This window comes from Puma concolor, chromosome A1, assembly GCF_028749965.1.
Source record: "Puma concolor isolate L17-30 chromosome A1, mPumCon1.1.hap2, whole genome shotgun sequence".
Lineage (NCBI taxonomy): Eukaryota > Metazoa > Chordata > Mammalia > Carnivora > Felidae > Puma > Puma concolor.
The window spans coordinates 104,425,940-104,453,905 of record NC_141667.1 but is presented as its reverse complement, the minus strand read 5'-3'; the positions used below and the strand labels follow the sequence as shown (position 1 = coordinate 104,453,905).

General features: G+C 40.7%; 2 protein-coding genes across 5 annotated transcripts in view; both read left to right on the top strand.

Annotated features, from left to right (window-relative positions):
- Positions 1 to 12,106, top strand: part of LOC112860353 (general transcription factor IIH subunit 2) — a 36,438-nt gene extending 24,332 nt beyond the window's left edge. For all 3 annotated transcript variants that reach the window (XM_086699453.1, XM_025923663.2, XM_086699460.1), the window contains exons 12-16: positions 1,035 to 1,098; positions 2,885 to 2,988; positions 3,960 to 4,062; positions 7,972 to 8,011; positions 11,718 to 12,106. In XM_086699453.1, coding sequence (XP_086555579.1) covers positions 1,035 to 1,098; positions 2,885 to 2,988; positions 3,960 to 4,062; positions 7,972 to 8,011; positions 11,718 to 11,837 — 431 coding nt within the window. In that variant the 3' untranslated portion in view covers positions 11,838 to 12,106. The remainder of the gene's footprint in view (positions 1 to 1,034; positions 1,099 to 2,884; positions 2,989 to 3,959; positions 4,063 to 7,971; positions 8,012 to 11,717) is intronic.
- Positions 12,107 to 23,933: 11,827 nt separating this feature from the next.
- Positions 23,934 to 27,966, top strand: part of NAIP (NLR family apoptosis inhibitory protein) — a 37,928-nt gene continuing 33,895 nt past the window's right edge. For both annotated transcript variants that reach the window (XR_015248578.1, XM_086699428.1), the window contains exons 1-2: positions 23,934 to 24,080; positions 26,095 to 26,665. Coding sequence is in view for 1 of the 2 variants with exons in the window: in XM_086699428.1 (XP_086555554.1) it covers positions 26,098 to 26,665 (568 nt within the window). In the remaining variant the exon portion in view is untranslated. The remainder of the gene's footprint in view (positions 24,081 to 26,094; positions 26,666 to 27,966) is intronic.

The following is a 27,966-nucleotide window of genomic DNA, read 5'->3' as shown; positions in this document are numbered from 1 at the left end:
GATGTGTCTATCTCGTGTGTTGCAACAATTAACGTAATACACTTAAAGCATACAGAATAATACTTGACATAAACAGTTAATATATTTTAAATGTTATGGTTGGCTAATTTTTTTTTATTTACCGATAACATTTCTTTCGCCCGTTTTAAAGTTATTTAAACTTATAATAATGTATTCTTCAAATTGATTTGTTAGAGCCATTTAGGAATATCAACCCATTTTTGTCACATGCCGCAAATATTTTTTCATTTGGCCATTTACCTTTACCTTTCCTTGTTTTGATCTGTAGATAGACTTAAATTTTTTATGTAATGAAATATGTTTTTTTATGGTTTCTGCTTCTCTTGGACTTGTTTTCAGAATTTAAAAATATGTATGGAGGGGGGCCTGGGTGCCTCATGTTAGCCGCCAACTCTTGATTTTAGCTCAGGTCATGATCTCATAGTTTCGTGACATTTAGCCCCACATCGGGTTCTGCACTGACAGCATGGAGTCTGCTTGGGATTTTCTCTCTCCCTCTATCTCTACTCCTCTCCTGCTTGTGCTCGCTTGCTTTTTCTTTCTCTCTCAAAGTAAAGAAATAATCATCAAAAAAAGAACTTCCTTAAAAAAATATGTATGGAAAGCAAATTACATGGGTTTGGGCATACCAAAATTTTAAACATAGAAGTATATTCTTATATAAAATGAAAGTGGACAGCTATGTAATAGACTTCTCAACGATGTCAGAAGTATTTAAAAATTACAAACATTTTCTTTTTAAAAAGCAGCACGTGTTGTTACTGAATTAGAAAATTACAAACTTTAGAATCTACGGCCATATGTATGGACCGATCTTTCCCCCATATTCTCAACTTTTAATTTTTTTATAACCTGGTATTACTATACATACTATAATAAGCCATTCTAAAAGTCAGGAGAGAGAACTTTTGTACAACTTTGTGGGCTTTCTGGTAGGAACATTTTTAGCTTCCTAGTCCTAGAATTTTGCTATGTGCTTGGAAAAAGAAAGTAATACATTTTCTTCTATGAAGGATTTCCTCAGCATACCATTGCTTCTCTGTCTGATCAAGATGCAAAACCCTCTTTCAGCATGGCGTAAGTAAAAACTTTGAAACTGTTAGCGATGATGTTTTTACGTTTTAAATTCCTTCTATAAGTTATAAGTTAAAAAAAAAAAAACGCTAAAGTTATATGGGCTTGCAGTGTATTTGCTTTTGTAAAAGGTTGCCTTCTATATAGCTATAACAAGGAGTGAGGACTATCTCCTTTACTCCTGTGGAGTAATCTTCAGGATATATTATTAGGTAAAACAGCAAAGTAGAGAAAAGTGTATAGTATACTGCCAGTCCTCTAAGATGAAGGCGGAGATTTGACTAGATATACAGTATGTTTATATTAATGATAAAAAGACTAATTGAAATAAAAAGTAAACACTAAAAAAATGTTTACCTGAGCAGTGTGTAGCGAAAGGCAAAGGGATGGCCCCTAGACTTTTCTGAACATACCTTGTTTTAACTGTAGAACTTTATATTTTACATAATTATAAAGCAAAGTTAAAATAATTCTTAAAAATCACAAGTAAGACTTGTGTCTCCAGCTATAAAGGTACCATAGGGACTGAATTTACTTTTCTCCCTCCTGCCAGACAAAACATATAACACAATGATTTTCAGACATGGACAACAGACAGTGCAGGTAAATGATCCCTGAAAGAAGGGAAACAAATGAGGTGAGCCCTGTGAGTGCAGCTTACTGCCTAGAAGAAATATCTAGGCTGCATTGTAGGAGGGGAAACCCACACAGAGCCTGGAGGTCTTGATCAGTTGAAGAAACAAAGTTCAGAGTTTGGGGAGGCTGAAATGGCTATAATTTTCTAGGCACAGTACTAGAAAGTAAAGGGCTGGACAGAGAACTCTTGGGATTGCAGGGACTTCCCTGGAGTCATCAGCTGAGTTATGGTTATCCCACTCCTATGACTGCTACTAGAGGCCCAGGAATGAACCACTGAAGAGGAACAGGCAGCATAGTCACTGGAGCTCACACGGGGCAGGGAATATTTCATGTTCTCACAGTCATTGTGGAGAAACCTTTTAACAATGGGCATTGAACAGTGTTCACAGCAATGGAACCAAATTAATTCCAGACTAACAGCTATTATGGACAGCCTAATGAACTAAAAAGCAAGTTTTGAACAGATCAAACTATTTCCAAGTATATTCTAGAATATTCTATACTTCATTTCCAAGTACATTCTAGAAAAAGCCCCAGTATATTTAAGGGAATACCAGAAAAATCCAGCACCTAAAACAAAATAAAATTCATAATGCCTGGCAGCCAATCAAAAATGACCAGGCCTGCAAAGAAGTATGAAAATATCACCCATAACAAGGAGAAAATCATTGAACAGAAACATATCCAGAAACAACACAGTTGATGGAATTAGTGGTTAAGGTGTTAAAACAGCTATTACAAAAAAGACCCAAATCAAAGTTCTAGACACAAATGTCTGAGATGAGAAATACCCTGGATGGGATTAACAGCAGATGAGTCCCTGAAGAAGAAAACATGAGTGAATTCAAATACCTTACTGCAAATTGGGGTGCCTGGCTGACTTAGTCAGTAGAACATACGACTCTTTATGTCGGAGTTGTGAGTTTGAGCCCCATATTGGGTGTAGAGATTACTTTTTTAAAAACCCAGAAAACAAAGACATTAATGCACACTATTCAAAACAAATGCAGAGAGAAAAAAAGGTAAAGAATGAACCTTGTGTAAGTAAACTATGAAACAACTTCAAGATTTTACAGGGTAGGATACTTTCTTTTGCTGTAACCATTCACATTGTCATATATCATTTTAAAAGTAATGTTTCCTCCCACAGGCACTTGGATAGCAACACTGAGCCAGGACTTACATTAGGAGGGTATTTCTGCCCACAATGTCGAGCAAAGTACTGTGAACTTCCAGTTGAATGTAAAATCTGTGGTAAGAAACGAACTATCCTTTATCCAGTAAATTAATCTTTAAAAGCTTCTTACATATATTGCTATTAAAGTAAATGTTAGTATTAAGCTCTGCCTATGTTTCTGGATTTAATGTGTGAGAAGAGTATATTTTTTAATTGAATGCTCAGTACTTCATTTCTAAGAATAACCATGGCATTCTAGAACAGTTTTCTGATTCTCTTTCTGAAATGAGTATGTTCTTTAAAGGCATTGCAGTAGATCTGGTAAACGTTTTTGCAGCTCTTACTTTCTTTTTAAAAAAAAAATTTTTTTTTTAATGTTTATTTATTTTTGACAGAGAGAGAGAGAGAGACATAGCATGAGTGGGGAAGGGGCAGAGAGAGAGGGAGATACAGAATCTGAAGCAGGCTCCAGGCTGTCAGCACAGAGCCCGATGTGGGGCTCAAACTCACGGACCGCGAGATCATGACCTGAGCTGAAGTCCGATGCTCAACCGACTGAGCCACCCAGGCACCCCACAGCTCTTACTTTCATTGTTTCATTTATAAGTTGGCTAATGGCCAAGAGAGGTCACACAATTAGTGACAGAAGTAAGACTCCATCCTGGAATCTCCTTTTTAAGAGACATGTAAATAAAGAAATGAATACCAGCAGTCCTGAAAAAAAAATACCTTGAAAATATTTAGCCTATCATTTCACATTTTAGCCGTTGTCTGTTTTTTTTTTTTTTTAACATTTATATATTTTTGAGAGAGAGACAGAGCGTGAATGGGGGAGGAGCAGAGAGAGAGGGAGACACAGATTCCGAAACAGGCTTCTAGCTCTGAGATGTCAGCACAGAGCCTGACACGGGGCCCAAACTCACGGACCGGGAGATCATGACCCGAACTGAAGTTGGATGCTTAACCCACTAAGCCACCCAGGTGCCCCTCAGCCATTGTCTTAATGAGGTTTAGGCTATTAAATATGACTCTGTGTTTTATTTGTTAGGTCTTACTTTGGTGTCTGCTCCCCATTTGGCACGGTCTTATCATCATTTATTTCCTTTGGATGCTTTTCAAGAGATTCCTCTAGAAGAACATAATGGAGAAAGGTATATGAGTTTTGTTTAATTTATATCTATTATATGTGGTAATGTTTGAATGCATTGTTACTACATAGAAAAAGATAGTCATTAATTTGGGCAAGATTACTTCTTTTTTTTTTTTTTTTTTAATTTTTTTTTTATTTATATATGAAATTTATTGTCAAATTGGTTTCCATACAACACCCAGTGCTCATCCCAAAAGGTGCCCTCCTCAATACCCATCACCCACCCTCTCCTCCCTCCCACCCCCCATCAACCCTCAGTTTGCTCTCAGTTCTCAACAGTCTCTTATGCTTTGGCTCTCTCCCACTCTAACCTCTTCTTTTTTTTTTTTTTCCTTCCCCTCCCCCATGGGTTCCTGTTAAGTTTCTCAGGATCCACATAAGAGTGAAACCATATGGTATCTGTCTTTCTCTGTGTGACTTATTTCACTTAGCATCACACTCTCCAGTTCCATCCACGTTGCTACAAAAGGCCATATTTCATTTTTTCTCATTGCCACGTAGTATTCCATAGTGTATATAAACCACAATTTCTTTATCCATTCATCAGTTGATGGACATTTAGGCTCTTTCCATAATTTGGCTATTGTTGAGAGTGCTGCTATGAACATTGGGGTACAAGGGGCAAGATTACTTCTGATACAGAGAATAAGATGGTAGAATGCCTTCGTTATGACTGAATTGACTCATTATTAGAGAGATCTGGATTTCCAGAAATTAATTTTCCTAAACCCATCTATATATAGTAAGTGTAGTCATATGCTGATATATCAGCTCTCCAAAACAACAAAAAAGCCCTGATTTGTAGCCTTAGCCAGTTTCTGTGGTGTAAAACCAAAGGATTTATCCAGAAGGTCTAATACTGTGGTCTAATGTTCTTTAGCTATTTCTTTCCTAAAGGATATTTTCTACTTTTGAAGGACAGAACTTGGTGGATTGAAACGGATTGCCAAGTGCCTAACATAGTTAGGAAATATAGACCCACACTAAAGTTTATTGTTGTGAAATTTTAGAATATGCAGCAAAATACTATCTGTAAGCATTTCTGGAGAGGGAAAGTTAGGTTACATAATCTGGAATTAAAATTATTTTGCTTTTCAGCAATACTGGATGCTGCCAGGGAGCAATTTCCATCAAAGTTTGGAGTGACAATTGTTACCAACCTAAATTACATACCTGGCAAACCTATCAAGTAAATGTAGGTAGGATAAAGACATTTTCAGACTTGTAAGGCCGCAAAACAAGACTTTCTGGGGAAGCTGTGGAAGAGATGTTTCCAAGGAACTGAGAAAGAGAGTAACCAGAAGAGAATAGGAATATTTATCTAAAGAAAGCCTTCGGATGATGCTAAGGGGAGATTACAGAATGACACTTATGTATCAGATATGGAGAATAAATAATCCAATTTGGAGAAGGTCTGAATGCTCCAGCCAGGAGAGATGTCACCTGGAGGACGAATTCCTGATGGAGGCGAACACAGAGAAGGCTTTGAGACTTCTCAGGGAAAGGTTGGGGCTGAGTTGGTGATAATTACATAGAAAACTAAGGTTGTGGACCACAATATAGTTATTAACTCCAGGAAAAAAAATATTTTTTTAAGTTTAGTTATTTTGAGAGAGAGGGAGAGAATCTGCTCTCAGAGTCCCATGCAGGGTTCTATCTCACAAACCGTGAGGTCATGACCTGAGCTGAAATCAAGAGGAGTCAGATGCTTAACCAACTGAGCCACCCTGATGCCTCCAGCAAGAAAATATTTTTTTAATGTGCTTTATTATTATTTTCTAAATGTTTATTTCTGAGAGACAGAACACGAGCAAGGGCAGAGGGGAGCAGAGAGAGAGGGAGACACAGACTCCAAAGCAGGCTCCAGGCTCTGAGCTGTGAGCACAGAGCCCAGCATGGGGCTCAAACCCATGAACCACCAGATCATGATCTGAGCCAAAGTCAGAGGCTTAACCAACTGAGCCATCGAAGTGCCCCAAGAAATATTTTGAAGAAGAGTTTTATTACATGACTCAGCTGAATATTATGTAGTCATAATAAAACCAAACATTTAATATTGTTCTATTCAAAATGATTTCCTTACGTAGAAAGAATTGAGAATTAGTTGTGTGTATACATGCTGTTGGTTCAAGAAGGTTGAAAGAGAATTAAATTCTCATCTCCCATAGTAGGAGGTCTATAGCCAATGCCAGAAAAAAACGAGATCTCACTGTAAGCGTAGGTAACTGTCAAACACTTAAAAGTTTTGCAAGTGGGGAACTGGAAATGTAGTGGGGTGGATGGGGAGAGGGCCTCTATTTTTTTGTAGTAAGGTTTTTTTTTCTTTTTTTTTTTTTAAGTTCATTTATTTATTTTGAGAGAGAGAGAGAGTCGGGGAGGGGTAGAGAGAGAGAGGCACAGAGAGAGAGAATAGCAAGCAGGTTCTGCACTGTCAGCATAGAGCCCAACACTGGGCTTGAAATTCGGGAACCACGAGATCATAACCTGAGCCAAAGTCAGTTGCTTAACTGACTGAGTCACCCAGGTGCCCCGAACTTTTTCTTTTCTTTTTTTTTTTTAAGTCTATTTATTTATTTTGAGAGAGAGAGACAGAGAGACAGAGAGACAGAGGGAGAGAGGTAAAGAGAAGCCCAAGCAGGTGCCATGCTATGAGCATGGCGCCCAGCACAGGGCTGGAACTCACAAACCCTGAGGTCGTGAGTCTAAATCAAGAGTCAGATGCCAGAGCCACCCAGGTGCCCCGTTTTGGGATCTTGTAACTCTTTAAACCATTCCTTGAAAATTAAGCACTTAGGCATCCACACATAAATTAATTTCTGTCCACCTAGAATTGTACCAGCTGTCTGCTGTCTTCAGGAGAGTTGCAAAATAGTCATTCAGATTATTTTCTGTAGGGCTTAATTCCCTGGCAGAATCCCAGTAGGAAAGGTGTGTTCATATTTAACCTTGATGAAAATAAAATTAAATATTTCTTACGACTTTATTTTTTATTTTTTAGCCAAAACAATTTTTTATTGAAGTATAATTGACATAGATCCTGTTATTTTCAGGTGCACATCATAGTGATTCAATTTTTTTTCCAGTTTATATATAATTATGTATATAATTGTATAAAATATAATGAAGTACATATATATTTTTTCAAGTTACCTAACATAGAGTGTATATGGTGTGCTCTTGGCTTCGGTTGTAGATTCCTGTGGTTCATCACTTCCATGCCACAGCCAGTGCTTCCTCCCAACAAGTGCCCTCCTCAGTACCCATCACCCATTCCCCATCCCCCACTCCCTTCCACCCTCCATTTGTTCTCTTTAAAAGTCTCTTATGGTTTGCCTCCCTCTCTGTAACTGTATAGATACATATTTTTTTCTTTCCCTTCTCCCATGGTCTTCTGTTAAGTTTCTCAACTTCCTCCTATGAGTGAAAACATGATACCTGTCTTTATCTGAAAAGTTAAAAATTTTTTAAGGTAGAATTTTCCTTTGTGAGATGACCTTGGGACTATAGAATTTTCTTTTTTTTTTTTTTTTAATTTTTTTTTTTTTTCAACGTTTATTTATTTTTGGGACAGAGAGAGACAGAGCATGAACGGGGGAGGGGCAGAGAGAGGGAGACACAGAATCGGAAACAGGCTCCAGGCTCTGAGCCATCAGCCCAGAGCCCGACGCGGGGCTCGAACTCACGGACCGCGAGATCGTGACCTGGTTGAAGTCGGACGCTCAACCGACTGCGCCACCCAGGCGCCCCTAGAATTTTCTTAAATTATTGGTATTCTTGATTCTGTCTTTCTCATAAAAGTCATATGTAAAGATAATTACTTATTAATTACAGGATTCTTGTTACTGAGATTTTGCCGAACTGTATTAACAAGTGAGTCCCTAACAAATAATTCTTAAACTTTCTTTTTCAGATTTTGTTATGGATGTCAGGGGGAATTAAAAGACCAGCACGTAAGTTCATGTGCTTTCTAAATGCTAAGTATTGTCTAAGAAATACTGAGGAACTAGCATTAGAAGTTTACAGTATATTATTAAAAACCAGGCTCTTACCAGGTTATCCCTCAGAAGGGATAACAGTAGGTAGAGGGTAAATGGAAATAAATTAGTTTAAATAGGGGCACCTAGGTGGCTCAGTTGGTTGAGCATCTGATTTCAGCTCAGATCATGATTTCACCAGTTCGTGAGTGCGAGCTCCACATCAGACTCGCTGCTGTCAGCACTGAGCCCTCTTCAGATCCTCTGTCCCCCTCTCTTTCTGACCCCGACCCCCCCAGTCATGCTCTCTTTCTCTCTCTCCCAAAAATAAATAAAATTTTTAAAAATTAGTTGTTTTTTTTTTATAATTCTCCATTCTAATTTTCCTGTAATAATATTTTAGTACTTTCAACTGTCTTTAGTTTACAAGCTAAAATGCATTTAGATGGAAAGTATTAAAAGTTTTTTCTCCATAACTTACTTTAGGCTCTGTCACAGTGTACTTTGAAGTTACCATTTAAGGTGGTTTCAGACCAGAGGTTGTTCCCCGATTGTGCCAATTAGAAAATATTTTCTTTTTTAAAAATTTTTTTTTTCAACGTTTTTTATTTATTTTTGGGACAGAGAGAGACAGAGCATGAACAGGGGAGGGGCAGAGAGAAAGAGGGAGACACAGAATCGGAAACAGGCTCCAGGCTCCGAGCCATCAGCCCAGAGCCTGACGCGGGGCTCGAACTCACGGGCCGCGAGATCGTGACCTGGCTGAAGTCGGACGCTTAACTGACTGCGCCACCCAGGCGCCCCTAGAAAATATTTTCAAAAATTTTGAAGGGTGCAATTTGAATGTATACACTTATGTAAAGATGCAGATAAGATCAGTGTGTAGTTTTATTTTTATTGGTAATGTGTCCATATTTAAAACTGTACTTTATACACTATATAAAATATTAGTTGGAAGGATTGCTTGCTTGTTTTACTCTCATATTTGATAAAACAATTTTATTAATTTTTACGTGCCTCTGACATTGGTAGCTTCATCCTCACTATAACCACCATTGAATCTTTTGACTTTTTTTTGGATGGGGAGTGGGTTTGATTCTTACAGTTTTTTTGCTACAAGGTATGATGCAGGGAACATCTGGTACATATTTCTTTCTGCATATACACAGTGGTTTCTCTGGGGACTCAGAACAGAAATTGTTAGGTCAAAGGGTATTCATATTCAGCATTCGTATTTGACATTTTAATATATGCTACCAGACTGTCCTTCTGAAGGTCTGAACTTAGACTATACTGTTAAATGTGCTTTTTTTTTTTAATTTTTTTTTTTTTTTTAATTTATATCTAAGTTAGCATATAGTGCAACACTAATTTCAGGAGTAGATTCCTTAATGCCCCTTACCCATTTAGCCCATCCCCCCTCCCACAACCCCTCCAGCAACCCTCAGTTTGTTCTCCATATTTAAGAGTCTCTTCTGTTTTGTCCTCCTCCCTGTTTTTATATTATTTTTGTTTCCCTTCCCTTATGTTCATCTGTGTTGTATCATAACATCCTCATATGAGTGTAGTCATATTGATATTTGTCTTTCTCTAACTAATTTCACTTAGCCTATTACCCTCTAGTTCCATCCACATAGTTGCAATTGGCAAGATTTCCTTCTTTTTGATTGCCGAGTAATCATATATATATATATATATATATATATATATATATATATATATATATATACATACATACATACATATACACACACACACATATACCACATCTTCTTTATCCATTCATCTGTCGATGGACATTTGGGCTCTTTCCATACTTTGGCTATTATTGATAGTGCTGCTATAAACATTGGGGTGCATGTGTCCCTTCAAAACAGCACACCTGTATCCCTTGGATAAATACCTAGTAGTACAATTGCTGGGTCATAGGGTAGTTCTATTTTTAGTTTTTTGAGGAACCTCCATACTGTTTTCCAGAGTGGCTGCACCAGCTTGCATTCCCACCAACAATACAGAAGAGATCCTCTTTCTTCACATCCTTGACAACATCTGTTGTTGCCTGAGTTGTTAATGTTAGCCATTCTGACAGGTGTGAGGTGGTATCTCATTGTGGTTTTGATTTGTATTTCCCTGATGATGAGTGATGTGGAGGGAACATTTTTTCATGTTAGCTGGCCATCTGGATGTCTTCTTTGGAGAAGTGTCTGTTCATGTCTTTTGCCCATTTCTTCACCAGATTATTTGTTTTTTGGGTGTTGAGTTTGATAAGTTCTTTATAGATTTTGGATACTAAGCCTTTATTTGCTATGTTGTTTGCATATATCCTCTCCCATTCTGTTGGTTGCTTTTTAGTTTTGCTGATTGTTTCCTTCACTGTGCAGAAGCTTTTTATTTTCATGAGGTCCCAATAGTTCATTTTTCCTTTGATTTCCCTTGCCTCCAGAGACGTGTTGAGTAAGAAGTTGCTGTGGCCAAGATCAAAGAGGTTTTTGCCTGCTTTCTCCTCAAGGATTTTGATGGCTCCCTGTCTTCCATTTAGGTCTTTCATCCATTTTGAGTTTATTTTTGTCTGTGGTGTAAGAAAGTGGTCCAGGTTCATTTTTCTGCATGTCGCTGTCCAGTTTTCCCAACATCACTTGCTGAAGAGACTGTTTTTATTCATTGGATATTCTTTCCTGCTTTGTCAAAGGTTAGTTGGCCATACGTTTGTGGGGCCATTTCCAGGTTCTCTCTTCTGTTCCATTGATCTTAGCATCTATTTTTGTGCCATCATTTGACTGTTTTTAAGAACACATCTTTACTTGTATACTTTTTGAGATTTAGTAATTTTTTTAACTGTGTATGGTGCTGCCTTGGTAATTTTACTCCATGGCACAAGTATCCCTATATGTAATACTGATAGAATTATAGATTTTTAAATTTTATCTTATGTGTGTCTTTTCCCATATTAAGTAGTTCAGTAGTTAAATAAAAGGGGAATATAATTTGTGCAGTTGTGAGATCATTCCCTAGCAATAACTAAATCTGTGTTACAGTTTTGTGCTTTTCTTTTTATTTTTTTTTAAGATTTTTTTTTTTTTTAAGTTTATTTATTTTGAGGGAGAGAGGGAGAGAGAGAATCCCAAGCAGGCTTTGCACTGACAGCTGTCTCATATCAATTAAGTTATCTTGAGGGAGAAACAGAGACAGGGAGAGAGACAATCCCAAGCATTCTCTGCCATGACAGCCCAGAGCCCTGGGTGTTTAATCCGTGAGATCATGACCTGAGCTGAAATCAAGAGTCGGACACTTAACCGACTGAGCCACCCAGGTGCTCCCATGCTTTTCTTTTTATTCGCATCAGAGAAATGACCACTCTAAGCATTTGAAACCAGCCCTGCTTTCAAGTTCATGTGTCTTCCCCAGACATTTACATAAAATGAAGCAATTGACAGTGTCTTACAATACAACAGACTGTAATGAGTCAAAACAAAGTAATTTTCTGATGATAAGGAATAGGGTTTTTTTGGAAAAATAATCACCTGAGATTTGAGAATAAATAGTACAGTGGAAATAATGGGTAGGTGGGTGGGGCAAATTGATAAGACATGGAAGAGCAAAGCAGTGTGAATGTCTTCTAGCTATGCTGCACTTAACTCTGGGAAACTATTTTTTAAAATCTCTTTTCTTCTTTTCACTGCAGGTCTATGTTTGTGCTGTGTGCCAAAATGTTTTCTGTGTGGACTGTGATGTTTTTGTTCACGATTCTCTCCACTGCTGTCCTGGCTGTATTCATAAGAGTCCAACTTCTTCAGGGATTTGATTCCAGCATATAGTGCACATTGTATGTGTTAAAAGGACATCTGCAACTGTAAATGAAATGATCCTTTAAAAGAAGTTCCAGTTAAAATATGAAGGCCAGTTTGAAAGGAAAATATGATTTAAGAAGCTTTTTGCTGAGAAAATAAGGGATTGGAGCACCTGGCTAGTTCCGTTGGAAGAGAATGAGACTCTTGATCTCAAGGTTCTGAGTCCGAGCCCCATGTTGGATTACTAAAAGATAAAATAAACTTAAAAAAGTAAAAAAGAAAATGTAGGATTTTATTACATTTTAAAATTTATGTCTTGTCATAGAAATGCCCAGATTTCAATAGTACTTTACTCAATTTTGTTTTCTATTATTTTGAATTAACAATGTTTTCAGTCATTATACATTATTGTATTTAAGTTATTTACAATTATTAAATTGATATGACAGTTTTACTGCCTTATAATTAAAGTAAATGAATCTATAGTTTATTTTTATTCAATTTTAGTGTAAAAAGAAAAGTATAAGTGTGAATTCACTGAGATTCGTCTCACATGAAGCAGTAGTTAGGGGCGCCTAGGTGGCTCAGTTGATTAAGTGTCCAGCTTCGACTTAGATCATGATCTCGCGGTTCATGGGTTCAGGCCTTGCGTCGGGCTCTGTGCTGACAGCTTGGAGCCTGGAGCCTGCTTTGGATTCTGTGTCTCCTCTCTCTGCCCCTCCCCCTCTCACATTCTGTCTCTCAAATCAATAAATGTTAAAAAAATTAAAAAAGAAAATTAAGCAGTAGTTAGAAAATTATTACTGCTACACCCACCTGAGGGGTTTCTTTAGGCTTAACTAAACAATTAGAATATAATTGCAGAATTTATGCATCTAAAATTATTTATAGCTATGACCAAAAGGGGCCTTTTTTTTTTTTTTTAATGTTTATTTATTTTTGACAGAGAGACAGAACATGAGTGGGGAACGGGCAGAGAGAGAGGGAGACACAGAATCTGAAACAGGCTCCAGGCTCTGAGCTGTCCGCACAGAGCCCGACATGGGGCTCAAACTCATAGGCCGCGAGATCATGACCTGAGCCAAAGTCGGACGCTCAACCGACTGAGTCACCCAGATGCCCCAAAAGGGGTCTTTTTAAGTTTAAGCATTCAAACTTAAATGATTACCATGACCACATGTAGCACCAGTATACTCAAAAGAGATAATAAATGGGAACAGCGGGCTGCCAGTAGGACAGTGTCCAGCAGTCCTTCTTAGCACGAGAGGTCCTGTAGCAGTTCACCCAAAACAGTTTAGGTGCAAGGTGATGAGATCCTTCACAGGCCTCAAGGAGCCACTATCTCTAAGTAAAACTTCCAGGGTCCCCACAAGGGACATATCAGTCTTAAGAGATACCACACTCAGAGGAGCCCAAAGCTTGAGGTTCCCATCCGATGATTTATAGTGCATTCAGTCCAGATACAGTTTAGTAGCCAGGAGTCCTTTATGTCAACAGAAAGTTGCTTAGAAACAGTTGACATTCCTACCTTCATCAGTTACTGTGATAACACAGCCAGAAAGCTTAACTAAAGGGGACATTCACATGGAGGGAAAGAAAAGGTCTTCCTTCACTTTCATAAGGTAAGCCTACTGCATCCTTTGTAATAGTTGGTAAAGGATTTTACCTAATGGAGTATATCTAATACCACCATTCTGTTGGATATGAAACTCGTTTACCTTTTTGTTCAGGCTAATGAAGCCAGAGTTGTGTCTATTCCTGTTAGCCTCATTCAGGTTCATACCCAGGGATTATTCAACAAAATCCCCTTTAACTTTCCCAGTGTTTTCACTGGAAAAACTTAGGTGAGAATGTATGAAGAGGTCTGTATTTCAGGTTCAGTATAGAGGTACCATTATAGGGAGAACTCTTCATGGTATACCCTGTTGAGAATTATTAAGGTTTCCATAGCAAAGGTATGTTTATTTTAAATCTACAAACTTTACTCTAGATTGAGTGTCACTATGATATTTATGATTTTATAAAAGCAATTCTTAGTGAAAAACATTATCAGTAAAAATGATATAATCCTACCTTAGAGAGTCTATTCAATAAATCTTGGGGCACCCACATGGCTCAGTTGGTTAGGCATTCAACTCTTGTTTTGGCTCAGGTCATGATCTCATGATTCAGGGGACTGAGCCCTGTGTTGGACTGCGCTGACAGTACAGAGCCTGCTTGGGATTCTCTCCCTCTCTCTCTGCACACCCCCCCCCCCCACCAAATAAATAAAACTTCAAAAGCTAAAAAAAATCTTGAACTGAGCCCAGAAATATGCATTTTGAATAGTGTGCACAAACACGAAGACATAATGTGACCAAATGAAAGTAATAGATCTTTCTCCCATGAGTCTTATTACTCTCTGAGCCTATCCCCAAATTGTTCTTTATGCAGAAATAGATTTCAGCTATAGGTAAACTGCTGTCTTCCTTCTGTTCTGTTAACAGAGGTTATCAGTAGCTTCTAGGAGATTCCTTAACATGATCACAGTATTGTATCCCCCTCACCTGATTTAGAAGAAAGGCCATGAGTGGTCACCTCTTGAAAAGTTACTAGACATATGTTAGAGATACACCCTCGCTACCTTATATAAAAGGAATATTCATTGCCATCTTTTTTTTTTATCTGCTTTATCTCTCTACATGGTTGCATTTCCTGTGCATACTTGGTAAGGGTAAGGTGAATATTTTAGTTAGGCTTAAGGAGGAATTTCTGTCACAATTATAGAGAAGATATTGGCTTGTTGGAGATGACAGAAATAGGGGCGCCAACTGGGTGGCTCAGTTGGTTAAGCATCTGACTCTTAATTTCGGCTCAGGTCATGATCCTGGGGTTATGGGATCGAGCCCCGAGTTGGGGGCTTATAATTCTCTTAAAATTCTCTCTCACTCCCTCTTTGCCTTTTCCCCTGTTCATGCACGCTCTCTCTCTCTCAAATAATAATAATAATAATAATAATAAAAATTTTAAAAAGATTACAGAAATAGAAATGGTGATCTAAGACTTACTTCCGGTCTTTACTTTCCGTGTTGGAACTTCACAGTATACTATGATATTGAAGGAAACTATTTAACATTAGAGATCTTTCTGAATGGTATGGATTTCTCAGTTCTTTTATTGAATTAATGAGAAAACTTTTTAATACATAGCATTCGTTATGAAAATTAGATTCATTTTAAATACTTTTAAATGCCTACGATTTACTTCATATATTTTTTAAATGTTTTAAATGTTTATTTATTTTTGAGAGATAGAGTGTGAGTGGGGGAGGGGCAAGGAGCGAGGGAGACACAGAATCCGATGCAGGCTCCAGGCTCCGGGCTGTTTGCACAGAGCCCGATGCGGAGCTCTAAACCATGAACCATGAGATCATGACCTGAGCCCAAGTGGCACATTTAACCAGCTGAGCCACCCAGGCACCCCTTACTTCATATTCTCTTTTATTTGGCCTGACAATCTTTGTTTTTTAATTGAAACATTTAGTCCATTTACACTTAATGTGCCTGCTGATATATTTGGATTTAAATTTACCATCTAACTTTGTGCTATTTGTTTAAACTATTCCATCTTTATTTTTCTTTTCTTGTCCTTTTTTGGATTGACAGTTGACCATTTTATGTTTTTCCTTGTCTAATTTGGAAAGCGTATACTTGTTTTTATTCTTTTAGCATTTATCCTAGAATTTGCAATACACACCACTGTTCAACTTGCGTCCTCTAGAAAGTAGAACTTGAGGCAGAAAATGAAAGTATTAGGAGGTATAGATTCAGGGAAGTGAGGGTAGGGAAGAAAATGGAAAGTCCTGATGTGATGTGTTCCCACAGTGGCCAGGCTTGGTCATGAGCTGTGAAGAGTCACCCAGCATGCAGTGTTTACTCAGAGTGCGTGACTTCTCCGGGAGGTTTATAAGAAGAAACTGCCCCTCCGAGCAGTTCTTCAAAGGGAGGAAGGAGGGCAGTGTGATTTCCTAACTTCTTCCATCTCACATTTCCCGTTGGCCAAGGCTTGCCACACAGAGTTGTCACTTGGTCCATCGGCAACTGCTTAGAAAGCCAAACCTCCTGCTCAGTGGCATGGCATTGCAGGTAACTGTGGAAGGTGGGGGAACCTCGGGTCAGATAGGCTTGGTGTACTTCAGTTTGGAGGCAGGCAAGAGTCCAGAAAGAAGGAAGCAGCCACGGGAATGTAAAGGGGAGTTAGAAGTTTGTGTTCAGGGGCGCCTGGATGGCTCATTCGGTTAAGTGTTCAACTCTTGATTTCAGCTCAGGTCATGATCTCGCGGCTCATGAGATCAAGCCCCGTGTCAGGCTCTGCTGACAGTGCAGAGTGCTTGGGATTCTCTCTCCCCTCTCCCTCTCCCTCTCTCTGCCTCTCCCCCCCTCATGCTGTCTCCCCGCTTTCAAAAATAAATAAAAAGTTTGTGTACAATACTCATTCGTAACATGAGAATCTAAAGTTGATATGGGCCTTTACGCTCCTCACAGATAATACAGTAAACCTCATTTACCTTCTTCCTCATTTCTATGTTATTGTCATTGTATATATAATTATTTCCTTCGTTTCATAAAACGATATTTGTTTTAATCAGTCATCGTTTATTAAGATCTAATTACATATTTACCAGTTTCATGGCTCTTCATTTCTTCTTACATCTCAGATTTATTTAGGACCATTTTCCCTCAGTTACATCCTTCAGAATATACTGGTGCTCAAAGTACACAGTGTACTACCTCCTATTTATGTCAGGAAGAAGGAAAATTCAGATGATTTGTGTTAGTGCAAAGAAATACTAGAAAACAATAGAGAAAATCAACAAACCTAAAGTTGGTTCAACAAAATTGACAGATCTTTAGCTAGATTAACCAAAAAAAAAAAAAAAGAAGACTCCTATTACTGAGATCAAGAATGAGGAGCCCCACAGTGGGCATAGAGATTACTTAAAAAAACAAACAAAAAACAATATACGTTAAGATGCCTGGCTGGGTCATTAGGTAGAGCATGAGATTTGATCTCTGGGTTGTGAATTCAAGCCCCATGTTGGGCCGGAAAAAAAAAAAAAAAAGAATGAAGGAAGAGATATCTCTCTGCACCTTAGGAAAGTAAAGATTGTAAACGAGTGCTGTGAACAGCTAGGGCAATGAGTGAATGTTAATGGGCATAGAGCTACTTTCTGGAGTGATAAAAATAATCTAGAATTGTGCGGTGGTAATGATTGTTCAACTCTGTGAACCTACTGAAAACTGATGAATTGTACACTTTGAATGGGTAGGTCGTGTTGTATGTGAAGTATATCTCAGTAAGGGGCCTTTAAAAAATAACACACAGGGGCACCTGGGTGGCTCAGTTGGTTACGCATCGGACTTCAGCTCAGGTCATGATCTCATGTTCGTCAGATCAAGCCCTGCATCAGGTTCTGCACTGACAGATTCACTTTCCCTCTCTCTCTCTGCCCCTCCCCAACTCACGCGTTCTCTCTCAAATTAAATACACTTAAAAAAAAAAAATAGGGGTGCCTGGGTGGCTCGGTTGGTCGAGTATCTGACTTCCGCTTGGGTCATGATCTCGTGGTTCATGAATTTGAGCCCCACATCAGGCTCTCCACTGTCAGCAAGGAGCCTGCTTCAGATCCTCTGTCTCCCTCTCTGTACCTCCCCTGGTCACTCTCTCTCTCTCCAAAATAAACACTTAAAATAAATAAAACACTGGAAGAATACTTGTCTGGGGTGAGGGTCTAGAACTGAGTAGACAAACACAGGGAAGAGAGTGAGAATTGTTTTTCACTATTTTTACACAGTTTAAATTTTTGAGCCCTGTAAACAAAGTATTCAAAAATAAAATTTATGGAATCCTGGGAAACTGTAATGAAGCAAATGAAAATAAAGTAATGTAGTTAAAGGTTACCTGTTAGTTGAGGGCCTGAATAATAATGCAAAAGCAGTCATGTTCATCAAATGAGGTAGGAAGTACGGAGCTGGAGGTTGGAAGGGAACTGGGATAAAATTTTATTTGGGTCATTGGTTCAAGCAATACATTTTCCATATGGCAATATACCATTGAGGATAACTATATCTATGCAAGATAAAGAAATGATGAGTAGATTAAAAGCCTGTAGGACCTGTGTTTAAGGACTGTATGTGACCCACTGTATATATGAATACATGCTGTGCTCACAGTGTGGAAACTGTGAGGGGACAACAGGGCCACTGATGCTCCGAATGGCAGTCAGAAGAAGAACCATAAACATTTTGCAACATTTCTCAATCCTTTGTAACTTCCTCATGTTTGCGGCCATATCTGTGTTCACCTGTCTGTATCTCTGTAATCATTGGCTAATACATAACAAGAGGAATGGTTTCATGGTGGTGACATAGGGTATGTCCAGATGACAGAAAGTGGGGTGGTAGAATCTTAAGGCCTTTAGTGGGTGCAAGAGTTCATGAGAAAGGGTGAGAAGTTTGAGTTCCGGGAACCTAGCAAGGAAGAAGGGGTCAGAAGACATTGGCACACTTTTGGGAAATAGTCTTAGGAGTGTCCTAATACCCTCTTTGGATCTGGTTTTATAAGAATAGAGGGTTCATTATATTCTTTCCATGTTCTCTAATCTCTGGGGCCTCCAGTTATGAGGTTGACTGGGGACTCTCCTGGGGTTTTCATGGGACTTAAATTCTTTATTTCACTTGACTAAATTGCTATTTGAGTCACACCTCGGGTCAGGGCCCTGGAAATAATACACAGCTTCTTGATTTATAAGTTCTCTAAATAAACCTTGTACACCTGTTGCCTACCTGATGGGATCGTAGGCATTAGGACGTAGACACCAAAAAAAGGACACAAACTCTAACCCTGTGGATTGATGGACCTCCCAGCCTAAGAGGCAGAGCTATGAAGAAGTCAGTGTGAAAGTGCTAATAATGAGTTCTCCTAAGTTTTAAGTGTTGACATCTAATTTTTTTTTTAATTTTTTTTTCAACGTTTATTTATTTTTGGGACAGAGAGAGACAGAGCATGAACGGGGGAGGGGCAGAGAGAGAGGGAGACCCAGAATCGGAAACAGGCTCCAGGCTCCGAGCCATCAGCCCAGAGCCCGACGCGGGGCTTGAACTCACGGACCGCGAGATCGTGACCTGGCTGAAGTCGGACGCTTAACCGACTGCGCCACCCAGGCGCCCCGACATCTAATTTTTAAAAAGCGCACAGGCTATACGATGTATAGAATTGTTGAATCGCTACTTGTACACCTGAAACTAATAAAACGCTATGTTAACTGTACTAGAATTAAAATAATTTTTCAAAAGCCACACAGGCTAAATAACACTTATCTACTGGCCTGTCTCTATCTTACCGTAAGGGCAGATAATCTTTTAATTTTCAGGTATCTGACTTTCCTGAGATGTGCCTCTCTTGGGATAATTCAGTTCCAATTTTAGGTATTAAGAATCGACTCTTTGGAGGAAGACGGATGTTTCAAGGACCTCTATAATCAATGATTCTAAGGGTGGTTCCTGGACCAGTAGCATGAGCATCATCTGGGAACTATAGACAGGCATATTCTCAGGCCTGTCACCAGTGTTGGGAATGGGCCTAGACATCTGTGTCTCAGCAAATCCTCCGGGTGGCTGTGATAAATGCTAAAGTAGGAAAAGCACTGCCTCTCACCATATTGTAAACGTGCACAGAGCTTAAAAACAGGTAGGTCCTAATAATAGAATTCTATTAACTTTTAAGGCTATGTAGAGTTCAGTGCCGCTGGGAGTAAATGGGGACTTCTTTCAACTGATAAGGGATATCCACTAAAAATCCACATCAAATATTCTTTTTTTTTTTTTTTTTTTAAATTTTTTTTTTTTTTCAAAGTTTATTTATTTCTGGGACAGAGAGAGACAGCATGAACGGGGGAGGGGCAGAGAGAGAGGGAGACACAGAATCGGAAACAGGCTCCAGGCTCTGAGCCATCAGCCCAGAGCCTGATGCGGGGCTCGAACTCACGGACCGCGAGATCGTGACCTGGCTGAAGTCGGACGCTTAACCGACTGCGCCACCCAGGCGCCCCTCTTTTTTTTTTTTTTTTTAACACATTCATTTTTGAGAGAGAGAGACAGAGTGTGAGCGGGGGAGGGGCAGAGAGGGAGAGAGACACAGAATCCAAAGCAGGCTCCAGACTCTAAGCTGTCAGCACAGACCCTGATGCGGGGCTCAAACCCACAAACCATGAGATCATGATCTGAGGCGAAGTCAGACACTCAACCAACTGAGCCACCCAGGCACCCCCCACATCAAATATTCTTAAGGGTGAAAGTTTAGAAGAATTCCTAGTGAAGTCAAGAATAAGGGTGGGGTGCCTGGGTGGTTCAGTCAGTTGAGGGACTCTTGATTTCGGCTCAGGTCACGATCTCACGGTTGATGGATTCGAGCCCTGCATCTGGGCTGACGATGTGGAGCAGTCTTTGGGATTCTCTCTCCCTTTCTCTCTGTCCTTCCCCTGCTCACACTCTCTCTCTCAAATAAATAAACTTAAAAAGAATCTTATAAAAAGTAAGATAGGATATCTATTATCACTGTTTTAAAGCAACATAATATTGGGGTGCCTGGGTGGCTCAGTCGGTTGAGCAGCCGACTTCGGCTCAGGTCATGATCTCGCGGTCCGTGAGTTCGAACCCCGCATCGGGCTCTGTGCTGACAGCTCAGAGCCTGGAGCCTGTTTCAGATTCTGTGTCTCCCTCTCTCTGACCCTCCCTCGTTCATGCTCTGTCTCTCTCTGTCCCAAAAATAAATAAACGTCTCTCTGTCTCAAAAATAAACGTTAAAAAAAAATTTTTTTTAAATAAATAAAGCAATATAATATTGAAGCATATAATCCATGTGACAAGACAATGAAATGACTGTAAAAGACCAAAGTGTCATTATGTTGAGAAGATACAAATATCTACTTCCAATATACAAGAGGATTTACACTCATACATTAAAAAAAAAAAAGGTTTTTTTAACGTTTATTTATTTTTGAGAGAGAAAGAGAGAGAGTGTGAGCAGGGAAGGGGCAGAAAGAGAGGGAGACACAGAATCCGAACAGGCTCCAGGCTCTGAGCTGTCAGCACAGAGCCCGATGCGGGTCACAAACTGTGAGATCGTGACCTGAGTTGAAGTTGGACACTTAACCGACTGAGCCACGCAGGCGCCCCATTACATTCATATCTTTAAAACAGACCAGAAAGAGTCCTGTACATCACCAATAAATATTTTGAAGATAGAATTTTAAGTTAAAAAAAAATCCAGTCCATAGAGGCAACAAAATCTATAAGGTGCTACAATAAATGTAATGTGCAGTGGGCAAGACGCACACAACATTATAGATGAACAGTAAAGTCGATTGGGGAAAGTTTTATAGGCAGAAGTGTCAGCGGTGTGGACAGGTTCCACCGACCTCTGGACTACCTATAAGAGGAACTGTTGGTTCAACAACAGCGGGATGCACCACGGAAAGTGCTTCAAAAGAGCACTGTCCCTGTAACATTATACATGCTATTAGAAAAGCGAGGAGGGGCTGGTGAATACCCGGTCATCTAGTCAACAATGATTGCTTCTTAGCTGGGAAACTGACCTTGTTGGATCAGAGCTTAGCCAGTGAGTTCACATTCCAATGATGCGGGTAACAAAAGCCTCCCTAACTCAGCAATTTGCTCAACTACCAAAAAGGGTAGGGAATGAGCTTTCTGGATTACCTAGGTTTGCCTTTCCCTAAAATCTAGCCTTATGGCAGCACAACATAGTGGTTAAAAGTGCAGACTCCGTATCCAGACTATCTGATTCATCTGAACCCCTATGTGCCTGAGTTACCCCGTCTGTAAAATGGAGATCATAATCATACCTACTTCCTTTGGACTGTTCAGGGGATTGGATGGACACATCTAACATGCTTAGAGCTGTGCCAGGCAAGTACTAGACCTTAATAAATTTACCTGTTAAATTACCTACTTAATAGACCTGTTTATTTTAGACCCTAGTAAATTGCCCATTATTGGTAATAGTTACACAGTCTTGCTGAAATGATGTTAAAAAGTATAAACCCTCCAAAATTAAGAAAGCAGGAGGGGACCATCCGTGCACAGAATATTTTAACAAATTTTTGGAAGGTGGGAAGGCCACTGGGCGTTCCCTTGGGAACAGCACATCGCTGTAGTAATCAATGAATAAGCCGAAGAAAACCACAGCCTGAATGTACCCATAACCTGTGGGAGAATATGTCCCCTGCAAAGAAGACTGGGGACCCAAATTGCCAGGTGAGAAGGGCAGGAATGACAGGAAGGGCTGAATGTCGAGGGACCAATAAAGGCCAGCTCCCTCTACTGCACCATTCGGTTATTTGTAGGAAGGTGTTAGCCCCAAGGCAAAAAATCAGATTCTTCTCTTAAAAAACAGAGAAAAAACTGTTTCAATGAACTTTGAGGAGTTAGTGTGAGCACTGGCACCCCCAAAGAATCCTTCCAGAACCGACCATTTGATGCTCAAGGAACATCTCAAGCGAGCTTTCTTTCAGCTGCTAGCTCTGTCCCTACAGGTAACTGGAAATCATTTTCTGAGGGATTTCTCTGACATTTAAGGCTGGCTTGGCTGGGGTAAATCTTGGTTTTCCAGTCTGTTCTCCATAAAGGGCTTAGGTTCAAATCACACTCATGTGACTTAATTGGATTTTTAAACCCTAACTCTGACCAATCAGCATTTAATTTGCTTCATTCTTAAATGTGAAACCGAAGACCAGGATACATTTGAGAAAGCTGATGATGTGAAAAATAGACACCAAGATAAATGGTAAGAACCTTGGAGGAAACAGATAATGCAGAAGACAGATGGACTTAAACATCAGTATTGATAAAGTTAATTTGTAGACAGGGACCCACAAAATGGAGATGACCCCAGGGGCCCAGGCCAAGTCACAAATCTAAACGTAAGTCAGGGGCAGCTGGGTGGTTCAGTCGGTTGAGGATCCGTCTTTGGTGCACAGTTTGTGAGTTCTAGCCCCGCATTGGGCTTCGTGCTGTCGGCACAGAGCCTGCTCGGATCCTTTGTTCCCCCGCTCCTCCCCTCTCTCATGCTCTCTCTCAAAAATAAATAAAAACATGAAACAAACAAACAACAACAAAGCCTAAGTCAGCCTGCACTTACAGGAAACACCTGTCAAGGAAGCCTAACGATACCAGTCACAATCCTTCAACTCAGCTTTAGCTACTTTAGCTCACTGTAGAAAACAGAGCCTGCCAGCCTTACAAGGGAAGCGTCGACCTCCTAGCCAGTCATACTGTTTCCGTGTTAACTCTTCTCTATAAAGCTGGCGCCAGCGCAAAATCCCTCGGGCAGAGCACGCTAGCTGCTTGTAAGGTCCTGTACTCCCCCATACATGGATTCTGTTCCCTTGAATAAAGGACATCAAACTTGTTACTAGATTGTTTTAGTTTTGTCATTTGATAGTATCAGAGAAGAGACTCAAAAGGATTGCATTGGTTTAATAAATTAGATGTGAAAACAAGGAACCGTCACCACGAGAAAGAGCTGTGGGGAAATAGAAGTAGAATGGCTGACACTAAGGATTGTTGTGGGAGAATTGAAAGAATATAGGAGACGAAATCTCCAGGAAGTAGAGCAAGCTGGTAAGAGAATGTTTGAGGGAAAAGAAAGTTAAGACTTAGATTTCCAACTGAATAAGGGGGATACCAGGCAGAGTGAAAAGAGAAAAACAGTAGGAAGTTAGGAAATTAAAGATAATCGCCCAGGGCTGTTGGGAGCTCCAGCTGTTCAGAATGAAAAAGCCCGCTGGGTGCTCAGGGCAATGAATGTAAAAGCACCCACACCTAGACAACATCCTAAGAATGTTTATAACCCCAAAGATAAAAGGGAAAATCCTCAAAGATACCAGAAAGGTAGAAACTGCCATCTTCCCAGAAAGAAGATTTATACTAGCATCATAAGCTTTCATTAATCATGAACTATTTAGAATAAAATACTTTCTGCTGTGGGACTTGGCAGGTTTTTATTATTCCTTTCGAGTTCGGACCTAATGCCTGTTGACTCACAACCCTGGAACATTGACCGGTAACTTCCCAGTGAACTATGCAATTTGAGTTTTGGTTCCTCAAATGTTTTCTCAGTGCTTCCCATTAAAGGGCTAGCACAGAGGCTCAGCCACACACTCTCCTTCCTTCTGAGTGGGACTCCGGACAAGCCTCTCAGTAAGTCAATGACCTTCTCTGACCATGGTGCTTTACTTCCACACCTCACCTCTCAGTTCTCATGTTTCTCTCATTCCTGTTTGTCTCTTGGGAGGCCAGAGGACAGGCACTAGGGTCACACAGATGGGTTTGAATCCTAGCTGCACAACACAGGAGCCTCCCTGGCTCTCTTAGCTCTTGCTGTAAAAGAACAGGAAAGCTGGAGAGGGCTTCGGAGGTCTCTTCCGCCCAGAAACAGCCTGGGGACCAGCAAAACTGACCGGTGAACTTTGTTGTCTACGTACAGGACGACTGCGGACCAGCTGGTCTCTTGCAATCCTGTACTTCCGTACCCCCGGAGAGATAGGGATCCGAGATGCTGCATGTTGGCCAAACCTGAATGAAATGTCCAAAGTGGTGATGAATGTAGTCAGTCGTGTGCCAGGGTCTGAAACAGACCGGGGGGGGGGGGGGGGGGGGCGGGCAGCTGGCGTCAGCTTGTTTCTGGTTTTGGGACCGGTCACGCAGCCTAGTTTTGGTCACAGGACCAGAGGGGTCTCTAAGACTCCTCCTCAGATGAGATTATGGTTTCTCTAAGAGCTACCTAGGTGGTTCATTACCTAAAATGAAGAATGTCCTATGCAACAGAGAAAAATCCCTAGGTACTGATCCTGGAGTCTGAGTCCCTCTCTCGTGTAGACCTGTTTTTAATTTTTTTTTTTTTCAACATTTCTTTTTTGGGAGAGCACAGGTGAGGGAGGGACGGAGTGAGGGAGACAGAGGATCTAAAGCAAACTGCGCTGACAGGCTGACAGCGGCCAACCCGACATGGGGCTCGAACTCAGCAACCGCAAGATCATGACCTGAGTGGAGGTCAGACGCTTAACCAACCGAGCCACCCAGGCGCCTCATGAATTTTAATTTTTGTATCTTATCTTTCACTGTTGTTAAAGCCTTATGTAACTATACTGTGTAGAGAGTCTTGTGAGTTTTTTGTTAGCCAGCCCTGGGTGATGGCTGGAGACAGGGCACTGTGATTGCATACCCGTGGTTCCTCTTTTAAATTTAAATGATGGCTAAGACTTTGGGAGAAAAAAAAAAAAAAAAAAGAATGAAAAGTGGGAGAATGAGAAAAGAATGCAAAGAGTTCAAGCCACAGAGGCCAGGCTGGCTGCTGAGGCATCAGTGGCTTGATTTCAAGTAGGAGAACTATTGATGGGAGGAAAAGCAGAGCAGGGAGGGACCGGTAGTAGATCCTGAACCAGAGCAAAGAGCTAAGCTATTCACACAAACTCAGAGAGGAAGTCCTCCAAGAAAACCATTTCTTGGCGGGTTTGGGCTGCTTTGGCAAAAATGAAAGTAAGAGCCTCAGGCAGCCGAGCCCACCAAGGTTTGATCTGTTCATTCTGGGAAGGGATGTGATGGCAAAGGAGAGTTGGGGAGATACTTCTTTTGGTCATAATGTGACTCTCATCTGCTAGCCACCAAAGGGACTGTACAGGGCAACAGAGAATTGAAACAAAGGGGCGATTCCGTCGAAACCTCGGTAACCTTCTGGTCTGATAGACCTTCCTGGATAACCTCCTCGGAGACAAATTTCCTGCACTAATGACAAAGGAGCTCTTCCTTGCACTGGATCCGGCCAAATGAAGGGCATGCTTGCTCTTAATCAAGATCCTCAGCTGCAGCTTTTGCAGAAATGTGGGTAGATTGGCAAGTTCTTGATCAGCTGAACCGGGTAAAGGCGGGAGTGGGTGGGAAGTGCAAAAGCCCACCTTGCAGAGCGGAACCACCCAACTTCATGTTGGGTTTAACAGAAGATTAACAGGGATTAACAGAAGTTTAACAGAAAATTAACAGGGATTAACAGAAGACTCCTGAGGCTCCCAGAGTGTGGAGAATGCAAGCAGGCATGCTGTGGCTTGTTATATGATGGTGCTATGGGAGACCCTGTTTTATGCCTTTGACCTAAATGGTGACTTACCTGCAGCTGCTCAGGTGGAAGTTCATCAACCTGCTTTTCTTTCCTTTTCAGAAAATGGCGGCCCAGGAGGCGGCCCAGGAGGATAGGATTTCCGAGTTTGATTTTGCTTTGCTCCCGGAGCTGTCTGCTTTTCTAGGCATAGATGCAGTTCAGTTCGCCAAAGAAATGGAAGAAGGATTTCAGAAGGAACGAGAAAAAATGCAGAAAGGCTTTAACTCACACATGCGCAGTGAAGCAAAAAGGTTGAAGAGTTTTGTGACCTATGAGCACTACAGCTCATGGACGCCACAGGAGATGGCAGCAGCCGGGTTTTATTTCACTGGCGTAAAATCTGGGATTCAGTGCTTCTGCTGCAGCTTAATCCTCTTTGGTGCCAGCATCCACAGACTCCCCATAGAACTTCACAAGAAGTTTCGTCCACGTTGTGAGTTCCTTTTGGGCAAAGATGTTGGTAACATTGGCAAGTATGATATAAGAGTCAAGAATCCAGAGAACATGCTGAGAGGCGACAAAGCAAGGTACCAGGAAGACAGGGCCAGACTCGAATCCTTCCAGAACTGGCCATTTTATGTGCAAGCGGTATCCGTGAGGGACCTCTCAGCTGCTGGTTTTGTCTTTACAGGTAATTTTTTTTTTTTTAATGTTTATTTATTTTTGAGACAGAGAGAGACAGAGCATGAACGGGGGAGGGTCAGAGAGAGAGGGAGACACAGAATCTGAAACAGGCTCCAGGCTCTGAGCTGTCAGCACAGAGCCCGATGCAGGACTTGAACTCACAGACTGCGAGATCATGACCTGAGCCGAAGTCGGCCGCTTCACCGACTGAACCACCCAGGTGCCCCTACAGGTAATTTTTAAAGTCATTTTCTGGGGGCGCCTGGGTGGCTCAGTCGGTTAAGCGTCCGACTTCAGCTTAGGTCACGATCTCGCAGTCTGTGAGTTCGAGCCCCGTGTCAGGCTCTGGGCTGATGGCTCAGAGCCTGGAGCCTGCTTCCGATTCTGTGTCTCCCTCGCTATCTGTCCCTCCCCCATTCATGCTCTGTCTCTCTCTGCCTCAAAAATAAATAAACGTTAAAAAAAAATTTTTTTTAAGTCCTTTTCTGAAGTATTTCTCTGGAGTTTTGCGTTTGGGTCCCATGTTGGAATTGGAACATTCTGTGAACTTCTCCTCAGTTGTTAAATGAGTTACATGAGGCATAAGGTGTGTTTTATTAAAATTGAACCCTTGTAACTTGAACACACTGTACAAAGCATCAAGTTAATTTGCAAAATGTATTATAAAGTAAGGGAGTTACTTTTCCTTAAATTTGGACCTCAGACAATGCTGGTTGCATTCTCACTGCCCTCGTAATAAATCACGAAGTCAAACTGACCACAGTTTTCTTACCCGTTCCCTGGTTCTTCTATGATCTTTAATTCCTTTTTTTTTTTTTTAATGTTTGTTTATTTTTGAGACAGAGAGAGACAGAGCATGAACGGGGGAGGGTCAAAGAGAGGGAGACACAGAATCTGAAGCAGGCTCCAGGCTCCAAGCTGTCAGCACAGAGCCTGACGCGGGCCTCAAACCCACAGACGGTGAGATCATGACCTGAGCCGAAGTCAGATGCTTAACGGACTGAGCCACCCAGGCGCCCCTTTCCTTAATTCTTTTAATGGCTGCAGTATTGGGAGGGGGGGAGTTGTTTGCTTTAATTTTAAGGCTAACTTTAATGTATAGGGAGAATTGCACTCTAGAAAACTGCACTATGTTTGAAATCTCCTGGCCATGCCATAAATGTTAGGACAAGTGTGAATGACAATTTTGAAAGCAGCAATCATTTACTAAGTATGTGCTTGATGCTAAGTTCAAATTCAGCCTTAATTCTAATCCAACAACTTGCCCCTTCCCCACGTCTCACAGTTGAGTTTATTAGGCTCAAAGAG